The sequence below is a fragment of the Carcharodon carcharias genome, chromosome 15 (genome assembly GCF_017639515.1).
Source record: "Carcharodon carcharias isolate sCarCar2 chromosome 15, sCarCar2.pri, whole genome shotgun sequence".
NCBI classification, from domain to species: domain Eukaryota; kingdom Metazoa; phylum Chordata; class Chondrichthyes; order Lamniformes; family Lamnidae; genus Carcharodon; species Carcharodon carcharias.
Window position 1 is genome coordinate 90,312,989 of NC_054481.1, and position 19,438 is coordinate 90,332,426.

General features: G+C 38.8%; 1 protein-coding gene across 16 annotated transcripts in view; it reads left to right on the plus strand.

Annotated features, from left to right (window-relative positions):
- Window positions 1-19,438, plus strand: part of LOC121288721 (eukaryotic translation initiation factor 4 gamma 3-like) — a 331,740-nt gene that overhangs the window by 290,333 nt on the left and 21,969 nt on the right. For all 16 annotated transcript variants that reach the window (XM_041207482.1, XM_041207477.1, XM_041207478.1 and 13 more), the window contains 5 exons: window positions 3,380-3,484; window positions 4,506-4,644; window positions 5,389-5,483; window positions 10,418-10,511; window positions 13,780-13,870. In XM_041207482.1, coding sequence (XP_041063416.1) covers window positions 3,380-3,484; window positions 4,506-4,644; window positions 5,389-5,483; window positions 10,418-10,511; window positions 13,780-13,870 — 524 coding nt within the window. The remainder of the gene's footprint in view (window positions 1-3,379; window positions 3,485-4,505; window positions 4,645-5,388; window positions 5,484-10,417; window positions 10,512-13,779; window positions 13,871-19,438) is intronic.

A 19,438-nucleotide genomic window follows, 5' to 3' on the forward strand; every position in this document is an offset into this window, starting at 1 on the left:
CTTCCAAGTATTGATCTTCACTATTAAAAAGAGTTTTTTAAAAAGAAATTGATGTTCTTATGTTGAAAGAAATGGAGATTATTTCTCGAGGAGTCTTTTGAGGCTCAGAGGTGGTGCTTTTGGCTCTGAGTCAAGGGGTTGTATGTTCAAGTCTCTTTTCTGAAACTCAAGCACATAATTAGGTTGACACTTCAGTGAAGTACTGAGGAAATGTTTCATTGTCAGAGCTGCCATCTTTCCGATGAAACATTAAGCTGGGGTCCTGGCTATGCCCTTGGGTAGATTCAAGTGAAGTAGTGACACTGTGTGATGAACTGCAAGAGTTTGCGCTGACCTACATTTATTCCATGATTAGTGGCATTGGAACAGATTATCCAGTCACTTATTGCTGGTAACTATATTTGAAACACACTCTATTTGTTTTTTTTCCTTTTCCTTCATTTTCTCTTTTGTTCCTTCTGAATAACAATAATGATGATCACTGGCACAGCATTGAATCAAATATGCAGTGACCATGTAGGGATTAGCACGAAGACTATGGAAGCCACATGCCCTCATACACGTTTTCGTACATGCTGTTGAAATTATATAGCAACAAATACTAATGTATTACATTTTAAATTATGGGATTTTTGTCTCCTGTACAAATTTTGTGTCTGCATTACATATTCTTTCAGGTTCATCCCTGTGTCTTAAATTTAGGAGTGCGTTCATACCTCCCAGTATCTAACCTTACAATAGTGGAGCCCCGGCATGTAATAATAGAACCCTTGTGATTCACACTGAATCACGTCTTTCACACTGCTTTTATCTACTTCTCAGGATGTGATGAATGGTGTCCCACAGCATCAGTGTTGGGGTCTCAACTATTGACTATATTTATTAACGACCTAGTTGAAGAGAGAGTCTCATATTCAATTTGCTGATAATGCAAAGATAGGCAGCATTATAAGCAGTGTAGATGGAAACAAATAACAGAGTTCGTGATAGATGGGCAAAACTGGCAAATGGATTTCATTGTAGGCAAATGTAAGGTCGACTTTGGTCCTAAAAAGGATAGAACAGGGTACTTTCCAAACAGTGAGAAACAATGGTGATGGGGTGGGGGGGGGTCCAAGTATATAGATCATTAAAACGTCACAAATTGGTGCAGAAAATAATCAAAAAGGCTAATGGCATGCTGACCTTAATACCTAGACCAGAGTACAAGGGGTAAGAGTCATGTTTCAGCTATGCAAAGCCTTAGTTAGGACACACTTGACGTACTGTGAGCAGTTCTGGGCACCACACCGTAGGAAGGAATATAGTGTAGATTTACCAGAATTATAAATGAACTCCAAATGTTACATTATAAGGAGAAACTATACAAACTAGGGTTGTATTCCCTGAATTCTACAAGATTAATGGGTGGCTTGGCTAAATTTTTCAAGCAGTAACTACTTCTGGTTATGGAGTCTAGAACTAGGAGACATGGTCTAAAAATTAGAGCCAGGCGTTTCAGGAATGAAATGAGGAAACATTTCTACAGACAGAAGGTGGGAGGAGTTTGGAACACTCTTCTGAAAATTGCAATTGATGCTCAATCAATTAGCTTTAAAACTGAGTGATAGATTCTTGTTAACCCAAGGCATTAAGGGATATGGGGCGAAGATGGATATGTGGAGTTACATTGCAGACCAGCCATGATCTCATTGAATGGCAGAACTGAATCAAAATGGGCTAAATGGCATATTCCTGTCCCTATGTTCACCAATCTTTCCAACTGGCTTGAAAATTACAGTGAGATGAGGGCAGCGATGAATCATTAAGCTGTTTTATTTTACAGACTGCAAGTGTGAACATACAGCATGATGCAATAATAAAACTCAATTCACTTAACGTCAGACTCACCTTTGTGAATTGAGATAATGTTAGATCATGTGTACATGTCTTGCTTGTTGAGCTAAAAACATTTGCTTTCAGTTTGTCTCAGCTTTGAAACAGGGTGCTGTTTACACAGCCTTGGTTGGCACTAGTCTTCCGACAAGCTGCCCAGACTTGCTTTTCTTTCTTTCCATTGATCCTCCTTCCAGATTGACCACCAACATTTTTGTTTTATTTTTGATACCAGAATGATTTTTGAGACCAAAGTAAATTGCAAAATATAGACACGAGATTCCATCTCCACATAGACTTCTCATAAAATGAGTTGGGAAAATTTGAAAGAAGGGTCAATGTCAGCCTAGAAAAACAAATATGTGATACTCTATGGGTCTAGTTTGTTGGGGGTAAGCATATCATTTAGAGATAGGGCTGATTAGGGTTGCATACATAGGTTTTGCTGTTAGATTTATGCTCTGACTGCCTTGCTTGTCAATGGTTAGGGACTCTTCAGCACTTCAACTCCCTTCAGCTGAATTTGCTGGGGAAATCCATTTCAGGATATAATGAGTGTAGGCGGATAGAAGAAACGCCTTGTTTATAAGTGAAGGTACATTTCTTGTTCAGGTACTCACATGTACTGATATTTACCACCTTTCAAATGTGCTGACAGCATACTAATTTGCCCTTCTTTCAACCACTTATATTCTGAAACTGATGCTACACTCCAACTTATCAAGATTAGAGTGGCAATAAGACTTAGATCTATAAATGTGGCTTCTGCGCCTAAATGGAGTTTTAAAATTGAAGCTTTTGTTGTGGCCACAATTATCCTTCACTAGTGTCTGGAAGCAATTTATACAATTGGGTGATGCCCTGTTTTACTAAAAGCAGGAAGGAAAGAGACTTAGACATTTTAATAATTGTTGCAACTTAAAGGTCATTGATGTAGAAAGAGGCATTTAAAATGTTTAACTGATCATTCTAAAAGCTTACGGTGGCAATGTGATAGCTAATAGGGCCATCTAGTGGATAAAAAGAACAGTACCACCCAGATGCTTTTAAAACAGGAAAAATCCTTAAATTTACTATACACCTTTAGTACCCACAGCTATTGTTTAGTGACAGTTCAAATGGATGACCATAGCTGGATGTGTAACTTCAAGTTAAAGGACTTGATATTCAGCAGTTCTCTAAGACATTTTGCTCCATCTACCTCTGGTACATTGCAGTTTATTTATGCTGCTTGTAGCATAACAATTGCAGTTGATTCATTTAATTCCTGAATAAATTGCTGTGGAAAAGAACTTTGGGCACTGTTAAACTCAAAGATAATTTGATTTCTCTTTTAAATTATATCTATTTGTCTTTTGCATTACTCCTGGTGTCCAAAAATTTTGTTTTAATAGATGCAAAGTGTAAATGCAAAACCTTTATTGATTTATAAATATATAAGAAAATGTTCCAAGAAGTCCATTAATAAAAACCTGAATTTTAATAGTGTAACTGTTCCTTTCAGCCTCGCATGGATCAATATTTCAATCAAATGGAAAAGATAGTGAAAGAAAGAAAAACATCGTCTAGAATACGTTTTATGCTCCAAGATGTGATAGATGTGCGAATGGTATGTAGTCCATTTCTTTTTCTGTGCCTTTGCTATTTGAAACAGGTAAATTACTTTGTTATAATATTGCTGCCTTAAGTTGGCCAGACATTTCTAATTAAATGTTACAAGAGTACCTTCTGGCGCACTAAATTGCAGTTATTTGCTGATGAACTCTCTGAAATATTGGTTTCATCATTAGCAGGGCCAGCATTTATTGCCCATATCTAAAATGTTGTGAACTTCAACAAATGAAGAGGGTTTTTTTTTAACTCCTGTATTGGTGCAGTTGAGCTAGGGCTGCAGGCATTTCTCCCAAAAGAACAAATTACTTGCTAAGAGGCAAGCCTGTGTGTTTACACAATAAATTGTTGTTCCTCTTTCTTTCCCCTCCAAAATGCTCAGATTTTTGAGGAAAGCTGCAAGAGCAGACCTGTTTGAGAAGTATGCCACCCTAACTGTCCATAACTGTGAGATGGTTAAAAATATCTTCTGGGACAGGATCTGCTGTAGCTGTGTGCTTTAATTCTAAAAGTACAATTTTGCATGGAAGAAACTATGGATTCTGGATCTTGGACTAAAAATTATTCATTATCCTGTCGCTGTATGAATATTTGTTTTGGCTTAATATTTATGCTTGTCAAGGTGAAGAGATGTGTTGAGCTTTCGGGAATATTTTCTCTCTCTTTCTCTTTCAAACATTCCATTGTTGTCTGTAAGTGGATAGAGAGTAATTACATGTTGGTGACTGGTGATTTATGAAAAAGCAAAGAACACTATCATAGTTATTTAATACTCAAATTGTGTTTTTTGTGTTGCAGTTGCACTTGGTGTTTAGTTTTAGGCTATTACAGAATTTAACAACTTTGATTGCATGTTATCACATGGTGCGTATGTGATATTGGAAAAGAGATTAAAAAAAAGTTTGAAATCCAACCTGAAGCAATGCAGTATTGACACCATGGAAATGTCTAAATATGTTGTCAAATCATGTCAGTTCCCAGGTTTCTAAACGCACTGAATGTGTTGTATTCATTTACAGAAAAATTGGGTGTCACGTAGGGTTGAACAGGGGCCAAAGACCATTGAACAGATTCATAAAGAAGCACAGATTGAAGAACAGCAGCAGCAATTGAAGGTTCATCAACAACTATTGTCCAAACAAGACAAAAGAAGAACAGGTAAGAAGCTTCTGGAGCTGCCTTTTTATATGTAATCTTACAGTTGTCATACTTCTCATTCTGCCAGAGATAATGAATATATTGACTCATTTTTGTACGTCATGTCTTGGCCTACTCAACAGAGTCTATCCACTTGAGTCCTCTACTTCCCTTTAGATAGATGGCTGCCTGTTTAGGTGGTAGGAACTAGCCTTATTGCATTAAGTTGCAATGAGTTGTAAGTGGTTTGTACTGTTAACTGAAACAATAGCTTGCGCTGTTGATTATTCATACTTTTTGGAGTTTAGCTGAATGCTAGCTTCTTTTGTTTTTCTGTTTGCACACCTCTGAATTATTCTTTTTAAAACATGACTATCTTAGTTTGTTGGGAATAGATGCAGGATATTGAAACACAGGTCAGAAAATAATGCCTGGTTGTCCTGCTAAGTATTTCCAGCATTTTCTGTTTTTATTCAGAAAATAATTTTTTTCAGAGTCAACTGTTTTTTTGTTTGCTGTTGGGGAGTCAGTTCAATTGATTAAAATCTAAAATGGTTTGATAAAATACAAAAACAAGTAACATCTGTTCAAACCATATGAGCAAGGATTCCTGCTGCTTTGTTCTAGAAGAATAGTGGCTCCTGGTCCCAAGACCAAAGTAATTCATTTTATCCACATCTTCATACCTATTGACTAGCTTTATTAAACGGATGTGATCACATTACTTAAATAATGCATGTTTTAACAGTAATTTGATGCTTGCAGGTGGTGGGCGACCCACAGAAGAAGCTTGGAACACTGTTCCAGTGACAAAGAGCAGCAGGACGATAGACCCCAGCAAATTCCCGAAAATTACCAAAGTATGATTCTTGTTGCAAGCACCTGAAATTTTGTTGCTGTAACAATTTACAGGCAAACTGAGATAAACCAGTAAATTAAGTGTGTGCTGATTACCTGTGTTGACTATAAAGGATAAAACAGTCATACGTTTACTGCATATCACCTTACAGCTTGACGATTGTTGCACACCACAAGAGGTTTAGACACAAATTGGCTCCACAGAAGTTCAAACAAACCAAATGTTCAATCCTTTTGATAGGACTTGATAGGGTGTTGTATAAAAATTAAGACACATCATATTGCAAAGAATGTAGTCATAAAGAGGTGGCTAGGCAACAGAAAGTAATGAGTGGGGATGAATTTATTTTTGGATTGGAGAGTTATGGATGATCCCCAGGGATTTATGCTGAGACCTCCTTGCTTTCCCATCCATACATTAAGAACCATACATCTTCATACAACATCTATCAATTTAACTTCATCATTTCCAGTGTGCACATTTATAATTAAAAACTGCTAAATGTAAATGTTACTGGAACCATACTGGAGCTGCAGTCGCATCACAGTCAGGGCTGAGGTGTAATTACAACATAACGCAATGACATAGGCACTTTCCACTTAACATGGAGATCGGAGTCTATGATGGCAACATATAAACGAAAGGGTGGATTTTCTATATCATTAAAACGAGCACTACATTATGTCTACGTGCTTTGGTCCAATTATCCGCTCCTCTCTAACCCTACTTCACCTGAATTTTGCGTTTGATCTTAACTTACTATGTGCAAAGCCATGGAAGATTGACTATTTAAGTAAGTTATTTGGACGTGGACACAGGGTGAATGATATTAAAGTTTGATAATGACACTCTGTTAGGGAACATGAGGAAGACTAGAAGTTTACAGGAGGATGCTAACAGATGCAGAAAAATAGAAAGTAATACATTGGGGTGGGCTGGGTGGGAATGAAGTAGAAGCCTAAATAGCAAGACTCTTAATGGGGCAAAAAAGCAGGGCTGTCGAGGCATGTCTGCATACACTAGGAGTACAGGGAGAAAGGGCCAGAAAAGAGGCAAATAGGATTCTGCCTTTCATTTTTATGGGTATTGACTGTACAGGTTATGAAGTGATGTTGAATTGTACAAGACATTGGTTAGGCTGCAGTTGTAGTTTTAAGTATAATACTGAGCACCGCATTATATTAAGGATGTTCAAGGTAAGGAAAGGGTGTTCCCAAGATTCTGTCAAATATTACCAGGAATAAGAGGTTGTAATTACTGAAGAAAATTGAGTCTATTTTCCACTTTGGAGAGGTTTTAAATAAGAATCTAATCAAAGTTTTTAAAATTGAGATTTTTTAAATTACGAAAGGTTTTGAGAGAATAACTAGTGAATGATTGTTTCCACTTTGCTAAATGGGACAGAAACTGAAGGTTATCATCAGCAGAGAACAAAAAGGGATTTTTTTTCACCCAAAAAGTTAGAAGCAGTGTCTATATCACAAAGAGGGAATTAGATAAGTATTTGAAAAGGAAGATGATGAAAAGAAATGGGCAAAGGATAAAAACTTGGATCGCAAAAAAACATTTCCTGTTGAAGAGCTGCACAATCACAATAGGGTAAATAGCCTCCTACAACATTGTAAATTCTACAATTGTAACTAGAAGCTTTAAAATCCACTTTATAACTCCACGTTCTGACTCTTATGGAAACAGAATGGCCACAAAATTCGGTTGAATATCCTGTTTATTTGGCGCTATAGGTGCTGTTTTAGTTCCAAAATGGTGTCCGCAGCACGGTGCACACTCCTGGTGCTGGCTGTACAGGATACCAGCTTGAGTAGGTGATAGCATGGGCACGGAGCGTGCAGCAGAAGTATGCAGATTTGACAAGAGTATTGCCATTTTTGAGCCCAATTTTCCGGTTAATACCCTGTCTTAACCTCACACAGCCATGCATGCATTCAGTAGCAGGCAGGACCTCCTCACCAGTTAATTGCTGATTATGTTTTTACTGACTGCATGCTGCCTACATCGGAACCATGGTCGTGGGTTAGTTGCACATTGTGATCCCCGTCCCTGTTTTAGGGGACTGTCTAATTTTTGCCCAGTATTTCTTGTGTGTAGACTGATTAGATGACCCAGCTGATTACTTCTCTTTGATCGAAAGACTTATATGCCAAATTTGCTCTGACATTTGGATGAGTAAGATTAATAGTTTAATGCCTTGGGTTATTTAATAAGTTGGGAAAAGGGAGAGGATGAGACAGCAAGTACATTATGCCTTTTGCTGGTTAATGCCTGGAAAAGTATGCACAAATGAAATGAGACTGTAGCATGGCCAAAAATATGTTTTGATCCAAATCTGACAGGTCAGTCCGATAAAATCAACTACAACTATAGCCATGTTGATTTAATTTATGTTTGATGGTGAATCTTTTTGTAGTACTCCAACAAGGAATGAAAGTGCTGGAGAATTGACATTTTTGCTGCCACTGTCACTATTGAGCACTGTTTTATATTAAATATCGCAGGAGTTAAATGCTCAAGTACAGGAACTCCCTCCCTAATATCACTTTGGGTGTATCTACACCACGTGGACTGCAGCAGCTCAAGCTGGCAGCTCACCACCTCCTTTTCAAGGGCATTTAGAGATGGCCAATAAATGTTGACTTTGCCAGTGATGCCCAAATTCCATGAACAAATGGATCGTCGAAGAGTGTGCCCCTACAACAATGATGTGAATTTTTTCCATGGAAGTCACTCACAATACCTCTTAACAGTGAGATTGTCTGTTCTTTTGAAATCATAGTTGCAAGGAAACTGGGTTGAAACTACTTAAACAATTTCATATTCCAACCTTTCAGACAATGGGTCAAGAGAATTTTGTTTCATTAGCCTGAGCTGGATTCAATCCTGGTCCCAAAGGTGAAGAAACTTACCATTCTTCAACATTTAGGGCTAATTAATTAATTAATTATGGTGCAGATTTTAATTTTGACATTAATTTAGAATCAACCATAAGAATGTGGTGCATTCTTGACCACCTCAGGCCAGTATGGTGCTTCAGGATTTTACATTATTTTGCCTGCTATCTTGGTGGAAAAAGCTGATGCAGGTAGCTGTAGTACAGAGAAATACTAATTTCCCTCAACCTTTGTTTTTAAGTAACCCTAATTTAAGCCTATATTGATAAACACCAGCACATTGAGATTTTTGAGAGTACTGATAACTTCAGCAAGGCATTGGAGGGGAAGAATTGGAGAAGGGGTCAAAGTAGTACATGTTTGCAAGCTGAATGTCTTTTTTAAATGTAATAACATGGCAAATGGATCAAAATGCCAAGAAGGATTGTCATGCCTGGTGCTTCCATAGGTCAGTTACAGCTATTTTCAGCTAAGCATCAAACCCAATTACACAGAAACCAAAACATAGAAATGTTACAGTGCAGACGGGGGCCTTTTGCAAATCATCGGTAAGCTCCTTCCTGTTTCTCAATGGCATATCAACTGAAGCTTCAAGTTGCCTGTACATCTGATGCTCAAGTGGTACTTCCCTATGAGTAACATTTCCATTGGCTCCATCAACCCAGGAACCATTATACCACAAAGCATTCAGCACTCTCTTTCCTCAACTGTCCTAACTAATATTTTGGTTCCTTTCCGAACCAGATATGCACCAATCTCCTTTGAAGGATTTAATCAACACAGCAGTGAATGACAGCTGGGAATTTATTCCATTAGCCCTTACTCTAAGAAGAAAGGGAATCCTCCATTCCCTTGTTTTAAGCTTGTTAATAGTGAGTTTGTTCTATAGTTTTGTGCTCTTAATCCCCGAATTAAATAAATTATCTGTGCCTTCAAATTCCACCTTGGCTACCACATGTCTTTAAAACATAATCTACTACCTTATGAGCAATCGTTTTCTAAAAGCACAAAATGAATTTGAAGAACACATTGGTGATCATTTATACTAATCAATTTTGCTTGTCCCAGATGCAACTAAATCTCTTGACAAGTATGTCAGGTAATTGCCATCTTGCGCCATAAGCAAGTTAATAGTTTTTGTGTTGATCAAAGCAGAGTGCCCTTGTGCTCCAGAGTTTACCAAGTCCATATACATCATCACAATCTGTTTTTAAAATTTGAAAACTTTGCAACTTGGATCTCATTTTTAGTAAGTAATTACTAATATATGTGGGCCCATGGATTAAGCCCATGTTAACTCTGAGGCTGCTTTTCTTATGGGGCCTAATTAGCTGCTGTTACTGTTAAGGGATCTGTTAATTAATACGTGGTTTCTGTTATAGGATATGTTAATTAACATGTGGTTCATGTTATGAATTTTGAATTAATGGAACCATTGCTGCACCGTCAGGATGAATTTTTGTCCCCTTCCAATTTTCTTCTAAATGTTGACACGTGCATGCATGTAGTTGCAAAGATGTTAAGAGCCTAGAGGAGTGTCAATAAGACATTATAGCCAAGCTCCAACCTGCCCATAAGTGTCTACCTGGCAGCAGGGAGCAGGAACTGAGACTTTCATTTTACATCTCACTGGGCAATAGTAGCACACTTACTGCTGTTTCAGTTGATAGCTAACTTAGCACTAAACCAATGTTTGAACCCGAGTCTTTCATGGGCCAAGTGGCTCAGTATTGCACCAAGTCAGCCCACTAAGCAGTAGGACAGTGGAAATTTCATTGTTAGAAGGAGCAACCCTCTTGGTTCGACATGAGTAGCAGAATCACAGCCATTGAGCTCGCGGCAGCTGGTGGAAACTGATTCCATGGAAGTGGTGAAACAGTGCATAGGTTTAGAAATTGTGTCTTATAAGTATGCAGAGAAAGGAGAAGTGAGAAACATGCAAGTGTTTTGGCCTATTCAGTATTACCACGAACAGGATCTTGCTTCACAAGATTTTAAAAGTGTTCTTTTGCTTTATTCTGTCTCTTAGCCTGCCACTGATGATAAAATTCAGTTGGGTCCAGGATGTCGATTAGGCAGCTGGGGCAAGGGCAGCAGTGGAGGAGTAAAAACTAATGAATCTGGTAAGTAAAATGGTGCTCATTTCCTTATCTTATCTTTTACTTGTAAACCTGTCTTTGAAGACCAAGGTTATACTTTTCTTACATACCTCTCCAGTCCCATAATTACCGTGCTGGTTAAATATTGTTTACAACTAGATCTTTCAAACTCTGTAAAATCAAATTAAAAAGGAAAAAATTCTGTACAGACTATTTTCTTAGTAGTGGTTTAAAGTCCACTCATCTATCACCCCCGACAACTCGTCCCCTTCCTACAGCACCTTCATATGCAATTGCAGGAGGTGTAACACCTAACCTTTTCCCTCCTCTCTCCTCACTCTCCGAGGCCCCAAACACTGGGTGAAATGTTTTACTTGTACTTTGAATTTAGTATACTATGGTCACCACTCACAAAGCGGTTTCCCCTACACATGTCAATAACCTGCTCACTGACGCTGAGTTTGGGTTCCACAAGGGCCACTTAGCTCCTGACCTCATTACAGCCTTGGTTCAAACAAGAACAAAAGAGCTGAATCCAGAGGTGAGAGTGACTCCCTTGACATGAAGGCAGCATTTAACGAAGGGTGGCATCAAGGAGCCCAAGCAAAACTGGAGTCAATAGGAATCGGGGGAAAACTCTCCACTGGTTTGAGTCATACTTAGCACAAAGGAAAATGGTTGTGGTTGTTGGAGGTCAATCATCTCAGCTCCAGGACTTCACTGCAGGAGTTCCTCAATGTAGTGTCCTCAGCCCAACCATCTTCAGCTGCATCATCAATGACTTTCCTTCCATCATAAAGTCAGAAGTGGAGATGTCCATTGTTGATCGCACAGTGTTCAGCATCATTCGCGACGACTCAGATACTGAAGAAGTCCATGTCCAAATACAGCAAAATCTGGACAATATCCAGGTTTGGGCTGACATGTGGCAAGTAACATCCATGCCACACAATTGCCAGGCAATGACCATCTGCAAAAAAGAGAATCTAACTATCGCCCCTTGACTTTCAATGGCATTACCATAATTGTTAACATCAACATTATCAATATCCTGGGGCTTACCATTGACCAGAAACAGAACTGGACCAGCCATATAAATACTGTGGCTACTAGAGTAGGTCAGAATAACTCGCTTCATGACTCCCTAAAGTCTGTCCATCATCTACAAGGCACAAGCCAAGAGTGTGATAGAATACTCTCTACTTGGCTGGATGAGTGTAGCTCCAAAAACACTGAAGAAGCTCGGCACCATCCAGGGCAACAGCCTGCTTGATTGGCATCCTATCCACAAACATTCACTCCCTCCACCACCGACACACAGTGCAGCAGTGTGCACCATCTACAAGATGCACTGCATGAACTTGCCAAGCCTCCTTAGACAGCACCTTCTAAAACCACGACCACTATCATCTGGAAGGATGAGGGCAACAGAGACATGGGAATATCACCACCTGGAGGATCCCCTCCAAGCCACTCACCGTCCTGACTTGGAAATATATTGCTGTTCCTTCATTGCCATTGGGTTAAAATCCTGGAGCTCCCTAACAGCACTCTGGGTGCACTTCCATCTCATGGACTGCAGTGGTTCAAGAAGGTAGCTCACCGCTACCTTCTCAAGGGCAATTAGAGATGGGCAACGAATGCTGACCTACCCAACGATACCCACATCCTGTGATTTAATCTAAAACATTGGAAATACCAAACATAGTTGACTACTTTGCGGGACAGCTCTGTTCAGTCCACAAGCATGACCCCAACTTCCAGTTTCTTGCTAATGTAATTTACCATCTTGCTGTCATGCTCACATTCTGGCCTTGACCTGCTGCAGTGTTCCAGTGAAGTTCTATGCAAGCTGGAGGAACAGCACCTCATCATCTGATTCGGCACTTTACAGCCTTCTGATCTCAACATTGAGTTCAACAACTTCAGATAAAGAACTCTGTCCTCCATTTTGATTCTTTTTTTGCCAAGTGGATGTTTGTATGATGTTTTTGTGTATTTGCTTTCAGACAGAGCTGTCTTTTATTCTGACCGTAACACTTAATTGGACCAGTGCTTTGTTTCTTTAATGCAACCACACCACTTCCTTTGCCCTTTGTTCCATAACTTCTTTGTCATTTAATCTCTCCTGCCCTCTAACCTGTCCCTGACCTCCCCTTTTGTTCTAGCTGAGCCTGCCCCTTTTACAATAACATAAAACCCATCACATTCCTTCTTCTCTTCAGTTCTGAAGAAGTCATATTGGACTCTACGTTAACTCTCTTTCTTTCTCCACAGATACTGCCAGACCTGCTGAGTTTTTTCCAGTACTTTGTGTTTTTAATTTTAAGACAAATCACCCTAATTTAACTGAAAGGCAAGCGGCCTTAACCCAGGCCTGCATCTGTGGTCTCTTCTCCGCCCTGAGTGAAACGTTCATTTCCTGTTTGCTCTTTCACTGAGTGGAAAATAATCTTATGGCTAATCATCTCATTGTGTTTTGAAAATACCCAAATCTGGCTAACAAGGTTGCAGGTTTACCTAAGTTAATTTTCCAATAAGAAGGATCATAAATCACAGACTATCAACTATGACCTTTTTAGGAAAAAAATTTATTTTTTGTTTCAAATTCTCAAACCTGTTCACACGAATTAAACTGCAAGAACTTGGTTTGCTAAAATGATAACGATGGTAGAAATTGAATTTTTCTCTGTCTATATTCACAGATCTCTGCTCTACCCCATTTAATTTCTTACCTTCCAAGCAATTAGTGACCTCTTTATTTTTCCTATCAAAATGAACCTTCTCACACTTCTTCATAATGAATTTCATTTGCCATTTATCTGCTCACTCTACAAACGCGTTTGCCTTCCTGTATTTCGTAGCAGCCAACTCCTCCAAGCTGATTCTAGTCCTTGAAAATGCATTCTAGACTGATAGTACAGTGACATACTGAAAGAGTGCTGCGTGGCTGGAGGTGGCTTCTTTCTGTTTAAATGTTAAAAGTAAGCATACATGGTCCCATGGCCAATTTGAAGGAAAACTTAAAATTTTCCCAAGTGTCCCAGTCAACATTTTCACCTCAACCGATCCTATCAAAAAGGGACTGATCAACAGCTCACTCATCTTGTTTGACGTTTGGGATTTTGATGTTAAAATTAGCTGCTGTGCTTGCTTACATAAGTGACTTTGCTGGATGTGAAGCACTTTGGAACATCCTGACTATGCATTAAAGTGATATGTAAATGCAAGTTAATTCTTGAAAGCCATCATGTTAAGTCTGGATAGCATAAAGCTCAATATTTAATTTCAGAATCGCCACGGACGACAAGTTTGAATAGATTCTCTGTACTACAGCAGTCTACCCCTCCCTCTGATTCAGATGCACGTAGAACACTACCTAGGTGAGTGCCGTTGAAGTTAATGAAGGCAATCTCTGCATTTTTCCTTGGTAAATCGCCTATACAATGTGCCAGCATTGTTGCTCACTCAATCTTTAGGTTATTTTTATTTTGTTTATGGTTTATTTTATTCTGCAGCTGGTGCTTGGTGCTGCATATTAAACTAGCTTTGTAATCTAAACTTCATGTGAAGAATCAGAAAATGCCGAAACCGCTTAACAGGTCAGACAACATGTGTGTTGTTGACCAAAGGTCATCCACCTGAAATGTCTACCATACTTCCCTTTTTTTCACCCTTGCTGTCTGACCTGAGTGTTTTCAACATTATCTGCTTTTATTTCAGATTCCTAATATCTGCATTATTTTGCTTTCCAGGACAGCAATGACAAGCTGACCAATTTGTACATAATTCCCATGTTTGTTTCCTTGGCCTCACTCCAGTGTAGGCCAGTTGAAAGCCCACTTACAAGACCCTTTCCCTTTTCTGAATTGGCCTCCAATCAGCCAACAAGAGAGCTAAGGCAAAAGAAAATTGATGTGCTGAAATTGCACCCCAAGAATACTATGTTTTAGTAACTTGAAAATTGACTGAATCATTTTTGTGGAGAGCTAATTTTATAACACTATTGTGCCCAGGTTGCTCGATCAGTATTTCAGGAACTCATGAAAAAGTGGGTCTTTCTTACTGCTGGGACAAGATAGATATTTATGGATATGGCAGATCGGATGAGAACTGTGCACTCTTCTAGGATCTTAGAATTTGAAAAACTGTCTTGATTGGTCTACAACAAAAACTGTGTAGTTGGACTTTGAGCTGTAATGATTGCAATCAGTTTTACTGACACATATGCAGAATTTTAGCTATTTGCTCAATACAGCTTTGTACCATGGAGCAGATATAAAGAGTGATGATTATCAATGAGTGACAGACTTTGACAACTTGACAGACAGCAAAATATATTGGAAATGTATCATTTCCTTCAGATTACAGCATGCAGAATAATGTTATAGACATCCTAATAAAAAATACTGGAAATACTCAATAAGCCAACCAGCATCTATAGAAGAGAAAGCATTAATGTTTCAGGTCAGATGCTGATTGACCTGTTGAATGCTTCTAGCATTTTCTGTGTTTATTTCAGATTTTCAGCACCTGCAATGTTTTCCCTTTATGGGCTCTTGGGTGTTTACTGAGGACAATAGTTTTGGTGCTGATTGTTTTTCCTTATTTATTTCTTCTCCTCTCTTCTCATACATGTGGCTCAAAGACTGGTGTGGGAAGCAGGGGTTTAATTTATGGGGCACTAATACCAGTACCCAGGAAATAGGGAGCTGTTCTGTTGGGATAGGCTGAACTTAAACTGGGCTGGGACCAGTGTCCTGAGGAAATCATATAACTTGGACTTTGGAGAGGGCTTTAAAGTAGTGGGGTGGTGAGAGGGGGTGGGGTGTGGTGTGAGGGAGCAGCTGAGGGCAATCGAGTGAAGGAAAAATTAGAAATCCAAAGAGAAAAGTTTGGCAAAAGATTGATATGATGATGTGGGTGAAGAAAAGCAGAGTGGGACAGGAAGGGACAGAGAGTCTAACTGTAACAGTGCATCAGCCAGTAAAGTCCATGCAGGGATTATTAGTAAAGAAGTAAAATTAAATGTTCTTCGCCCACAATACGATAGATGAACTAGAGATAAATGGTTTAGATCTAATCACCATTACACAGACACGGTTACAAAATGACCAAGTTTAGGAAACTAATGTTCGAGGGTGCACAACACTTCGAAAAAACAAACAGAATGGAAAAGGAGGAGGGATAGCCTTGATAATAAGGGATGACATAAGGACACGAATGAGGAAGGATTTCAGCCCAGAAGGTTAGGAAGTAGAATCCAGAAATGGTGGAGATTAGGAACAACAAGGGTCAGAAAATGCTGGTGGTAGTAGTTCATTGGCCCCTGACAGTGATGATACCGTTCAACAGAGCATTAAGCAAGAAATTATTGGAGCATGTAACAAAGGCAGTTTAATAATTGTGGGTGACTTTAATCTTATAGACTGGACCAAACAAATTTGGCAAAGGTAGTCTGGAAGATTTGTTTGTTGAATGCTTTCATGACAGTTTCCTGGAGCAATACATTGTGGAACCAGTGAGAGATAAAGCTATTTTAAATCTGGCATTATGTAATGAGGCAGGATTAATTAGTAATGTTATAGTAAAAGATCCATTGGGAAATAGCGATATAATATAACTGAATTCTATAAGTTTGAGAGTGACATATTTGAGTCCCAAGCAACAACCTTAAGCTTGAATAGAGCTGATTACATAGGAATGAAGGAAAGCTGGGTAAGGTTGATTGGGTAAATAGACTAAAAGATAGAGGTAAATAAACAGTAGGAAACATTTAAAGAAACAATTCATATATTCCATTGAAAATCAAAAACTCAACTACTGTGGCTACAAGAGCAGGTCAGAGGCTAGGAATCCTGCAGCGAGTAACTCACCTGACTCTCCAAAGTCTGTCCACCATCTACACAAGTCAAGAGTATGGTGAAATACTCTCCCCTTGCCTGGATGAGTGCAACTCCAACACTCAAGAAGCTTGACACCATCCAGGACAAATCAAACCACCTGATTGGCACCCCATCCAGAAACATTCACTCCCTCCACCACCGATGCACAGTAGCAGCATCTACAAGTTGCACTGCAGAAACTCACCAAGGTTCCTTAAACAGCACCTTCCAAACCCACGAACACTACCATCCAGAAGTACAAGGGCAGCAGACACATGGGAACACCACCACCTGGAAGCTCCCCTCCAAGCCACTCACCATCCTTACTTGGAAATGTATCGCCGTTCCTTCATTGGCACTGGGTCAAATCCTGAACTCCCTCCCGAACAGCACTGTGGGTGTACCTACACCACATGGACTGCAGTGGTTCAATGAGGCAACTCACCACCACCACCACTTCAAGAGCAATTAGGGATGGGCAATAAGTGTGGCCTAGCCAGTGACAGCCACATCCTATGAATAAATAATAAAAACAATCCTTGACTTAAGGAGGTTAAGGATAGTATTAGATAAGAATAGTGATAAGTCTGAAGATTGGGAATTCTTTAGAAACCAGAAAACCAAAAAGAATAAACTAGCCCAGAATATAAAAACAGATTGTAAGAACTTTTACAAGTATATAATGTTATGATGTGGCAGGTGACTTGCGCCAGGCAGGCGGACCAAATCTACGAGAGAAACTTGGTTGCGCTATCACAACAGTTTTGCGATTTGTATTTATTACAAGATGCATGCACTGAATTCAGAAGTAATATTTCCACCAAGACCTTTAGAGATTTTAAAAACTAAATTAAAATAGTTATTAAAAAAATAAAAGTTTTCAAGCACAAACATAAGACTACAATTACTACTATAATCATTCCTAATTAACCTGATCACCAGTTACACTCCCTTTAAGGCAATGGTCCAAAATAAATTTTAGATTTAAAACAGAGCAAGTTAGCACAATATCCTGGATAATGGAATTCCAAATGGCTTTTTTCCAACTTCAGTTTTGGTAGACAGCAAACTTATGCACAAATGCTGGAGGCTTCATTAAGGCTATTTCACAAACTCCTATTAGATCTTACACGGCCTTCTCCTGACACACAGCCTTTCATTCTCCTTTATATTTATTTCTCTCTTCTGTTGTTCCATACGGTTTTGAAATTGTTTCTCCCTCATAATATAAAAACTTTCATGTTGTCACTATATATTATCAGTAAGCTTTAGGAAGAATTAACACATTCGTTAGCCTTGCTTGTAAACAGACTAAAATCCCTTTGAAATCCAAAAATTCCTTCATTTATCTAACAATGCAAATTCCCTTCACACCTTACATGCTAAGCCAGCATCCATGTTTACTCATTAGCATGTCAAGCATTTAGCTTCTTTTGATGATTTAAACCTGCAGTCTACTTGACTACAAATGTAATTAAATCACACACAGACCCAACTATACTTACCCCCATAAACCTACTTCATAATAAACCAGAAAAATATTATGAAAATTATGTTTTCCTGACAAAAATGAAAAGAGTAGCTAAAAATAGTCTCTTAAGAGCAAAGACAGGAGAAATTATCATGGGAAATGGCAGAGACATTGAACAAATATTTTGTGTCTATCTTCATAGCAGTAGACATAGGTTACATACCTGAAATAGAGGGTAACCTAAGGGTTAATAAGAGTTAGAAAATTAAGGTAATTACTATCAGCAGAGCGGAAGTGCTGGCAAAGCATGAGGGACTAAAATCTGACAAATCCTCAGGACCTGATGGCCTACATTAGTCAATATCTGGAAAAGAAAAAAAAATTGTCCTATGGGGAGAATGGGGGAAGTGGCATGAGGTGAATTGTTCCTTCAGAGATCCAGCGCAGACATGGTAGGCCAAATGGTGGCCTCCTGTGCTGTTAACCATTCAATTATTCTATATATCCTTGGGTTCTAAAAGAAACAGTTGCAGAGAAAGCAAATGCACTTGTTATGATTTTCCAAAATTCCTTAGATTCTGGAACTATCCCAGCAGATTGAAAATCAGCATATGTAACATAGCTATTCAAGAAAGGAGGGAGAGAGAAAACAGGGAACTGCAGGCCATTTAGCCTGACATCACTCATCAGGGAAGTTCTACAATCTATTATTAAGCAAGTTTTAACTATATACTTAAAAAAGCATAGTATTATTAGTACAAGTCAACATGGTTTTATGTGAGGGAAATCCTGTGTGATGAGTTTTTTTGAAAATGTATCTAGTAGAGTAAATAAAGGGGAACCAATGGATGTAAGGAGGCATTTGATAAGGTGCCTTGAGAGACTAATATGCAAGACAAGGGCTCACAGAGTTGGGGAAATATATTAGCATGAATAGTGGGTTGGTTAATGGACAAGAAGCAGAGTAGGGATAAATGGGGCATTTTCAGTTGGCAGGCTGTGACTAGTGGAATGCCACGAGGATCAGTGTTGGGACTTCAGTTGTTTGCAATCTATATTAATGGCTTAAACAAAGAGACCGGGAGTAATATATCTAAGTTTGTTGACGATACAAAGGTAGGTATGAATGTAAGCCGCGAGGAGGACACCGAGGTTGCAAAGATATATAGGCAGGTGAAGTGAGTTGAGCAAAAAGGTGGCAGTTGGTGTATAATGTGGAGAAGTGTGAGGTTATTCACTTTGATCTTAAGAATGGAAAAGCAGAATATTTCTAAAAGGTGTCAAATTTGTAAAGGAAGGGGCACTTGGACGCACTCGTACAAAGAGCACAAAGTTAGCATACGGGTGCAGCAAGCAATTAGGAAAACAAATGGCACATTGGGCTTTATTGCAAGGGGATTGGAGTACAAGAATAAAGCAGCATATGAGCTTTTATCTTTTATAAAACACCGTACTTATAGTTATTTTGGCCTGCGAATTATAAGAGAAAAAATTGATTCAAAATGTTATACTTAATGGGGTTAGTTTATTTGTACCCACATTTACAGATTTAATATGGGCACAGATTTAAAATGGTTACAGAAAATAAATGACAG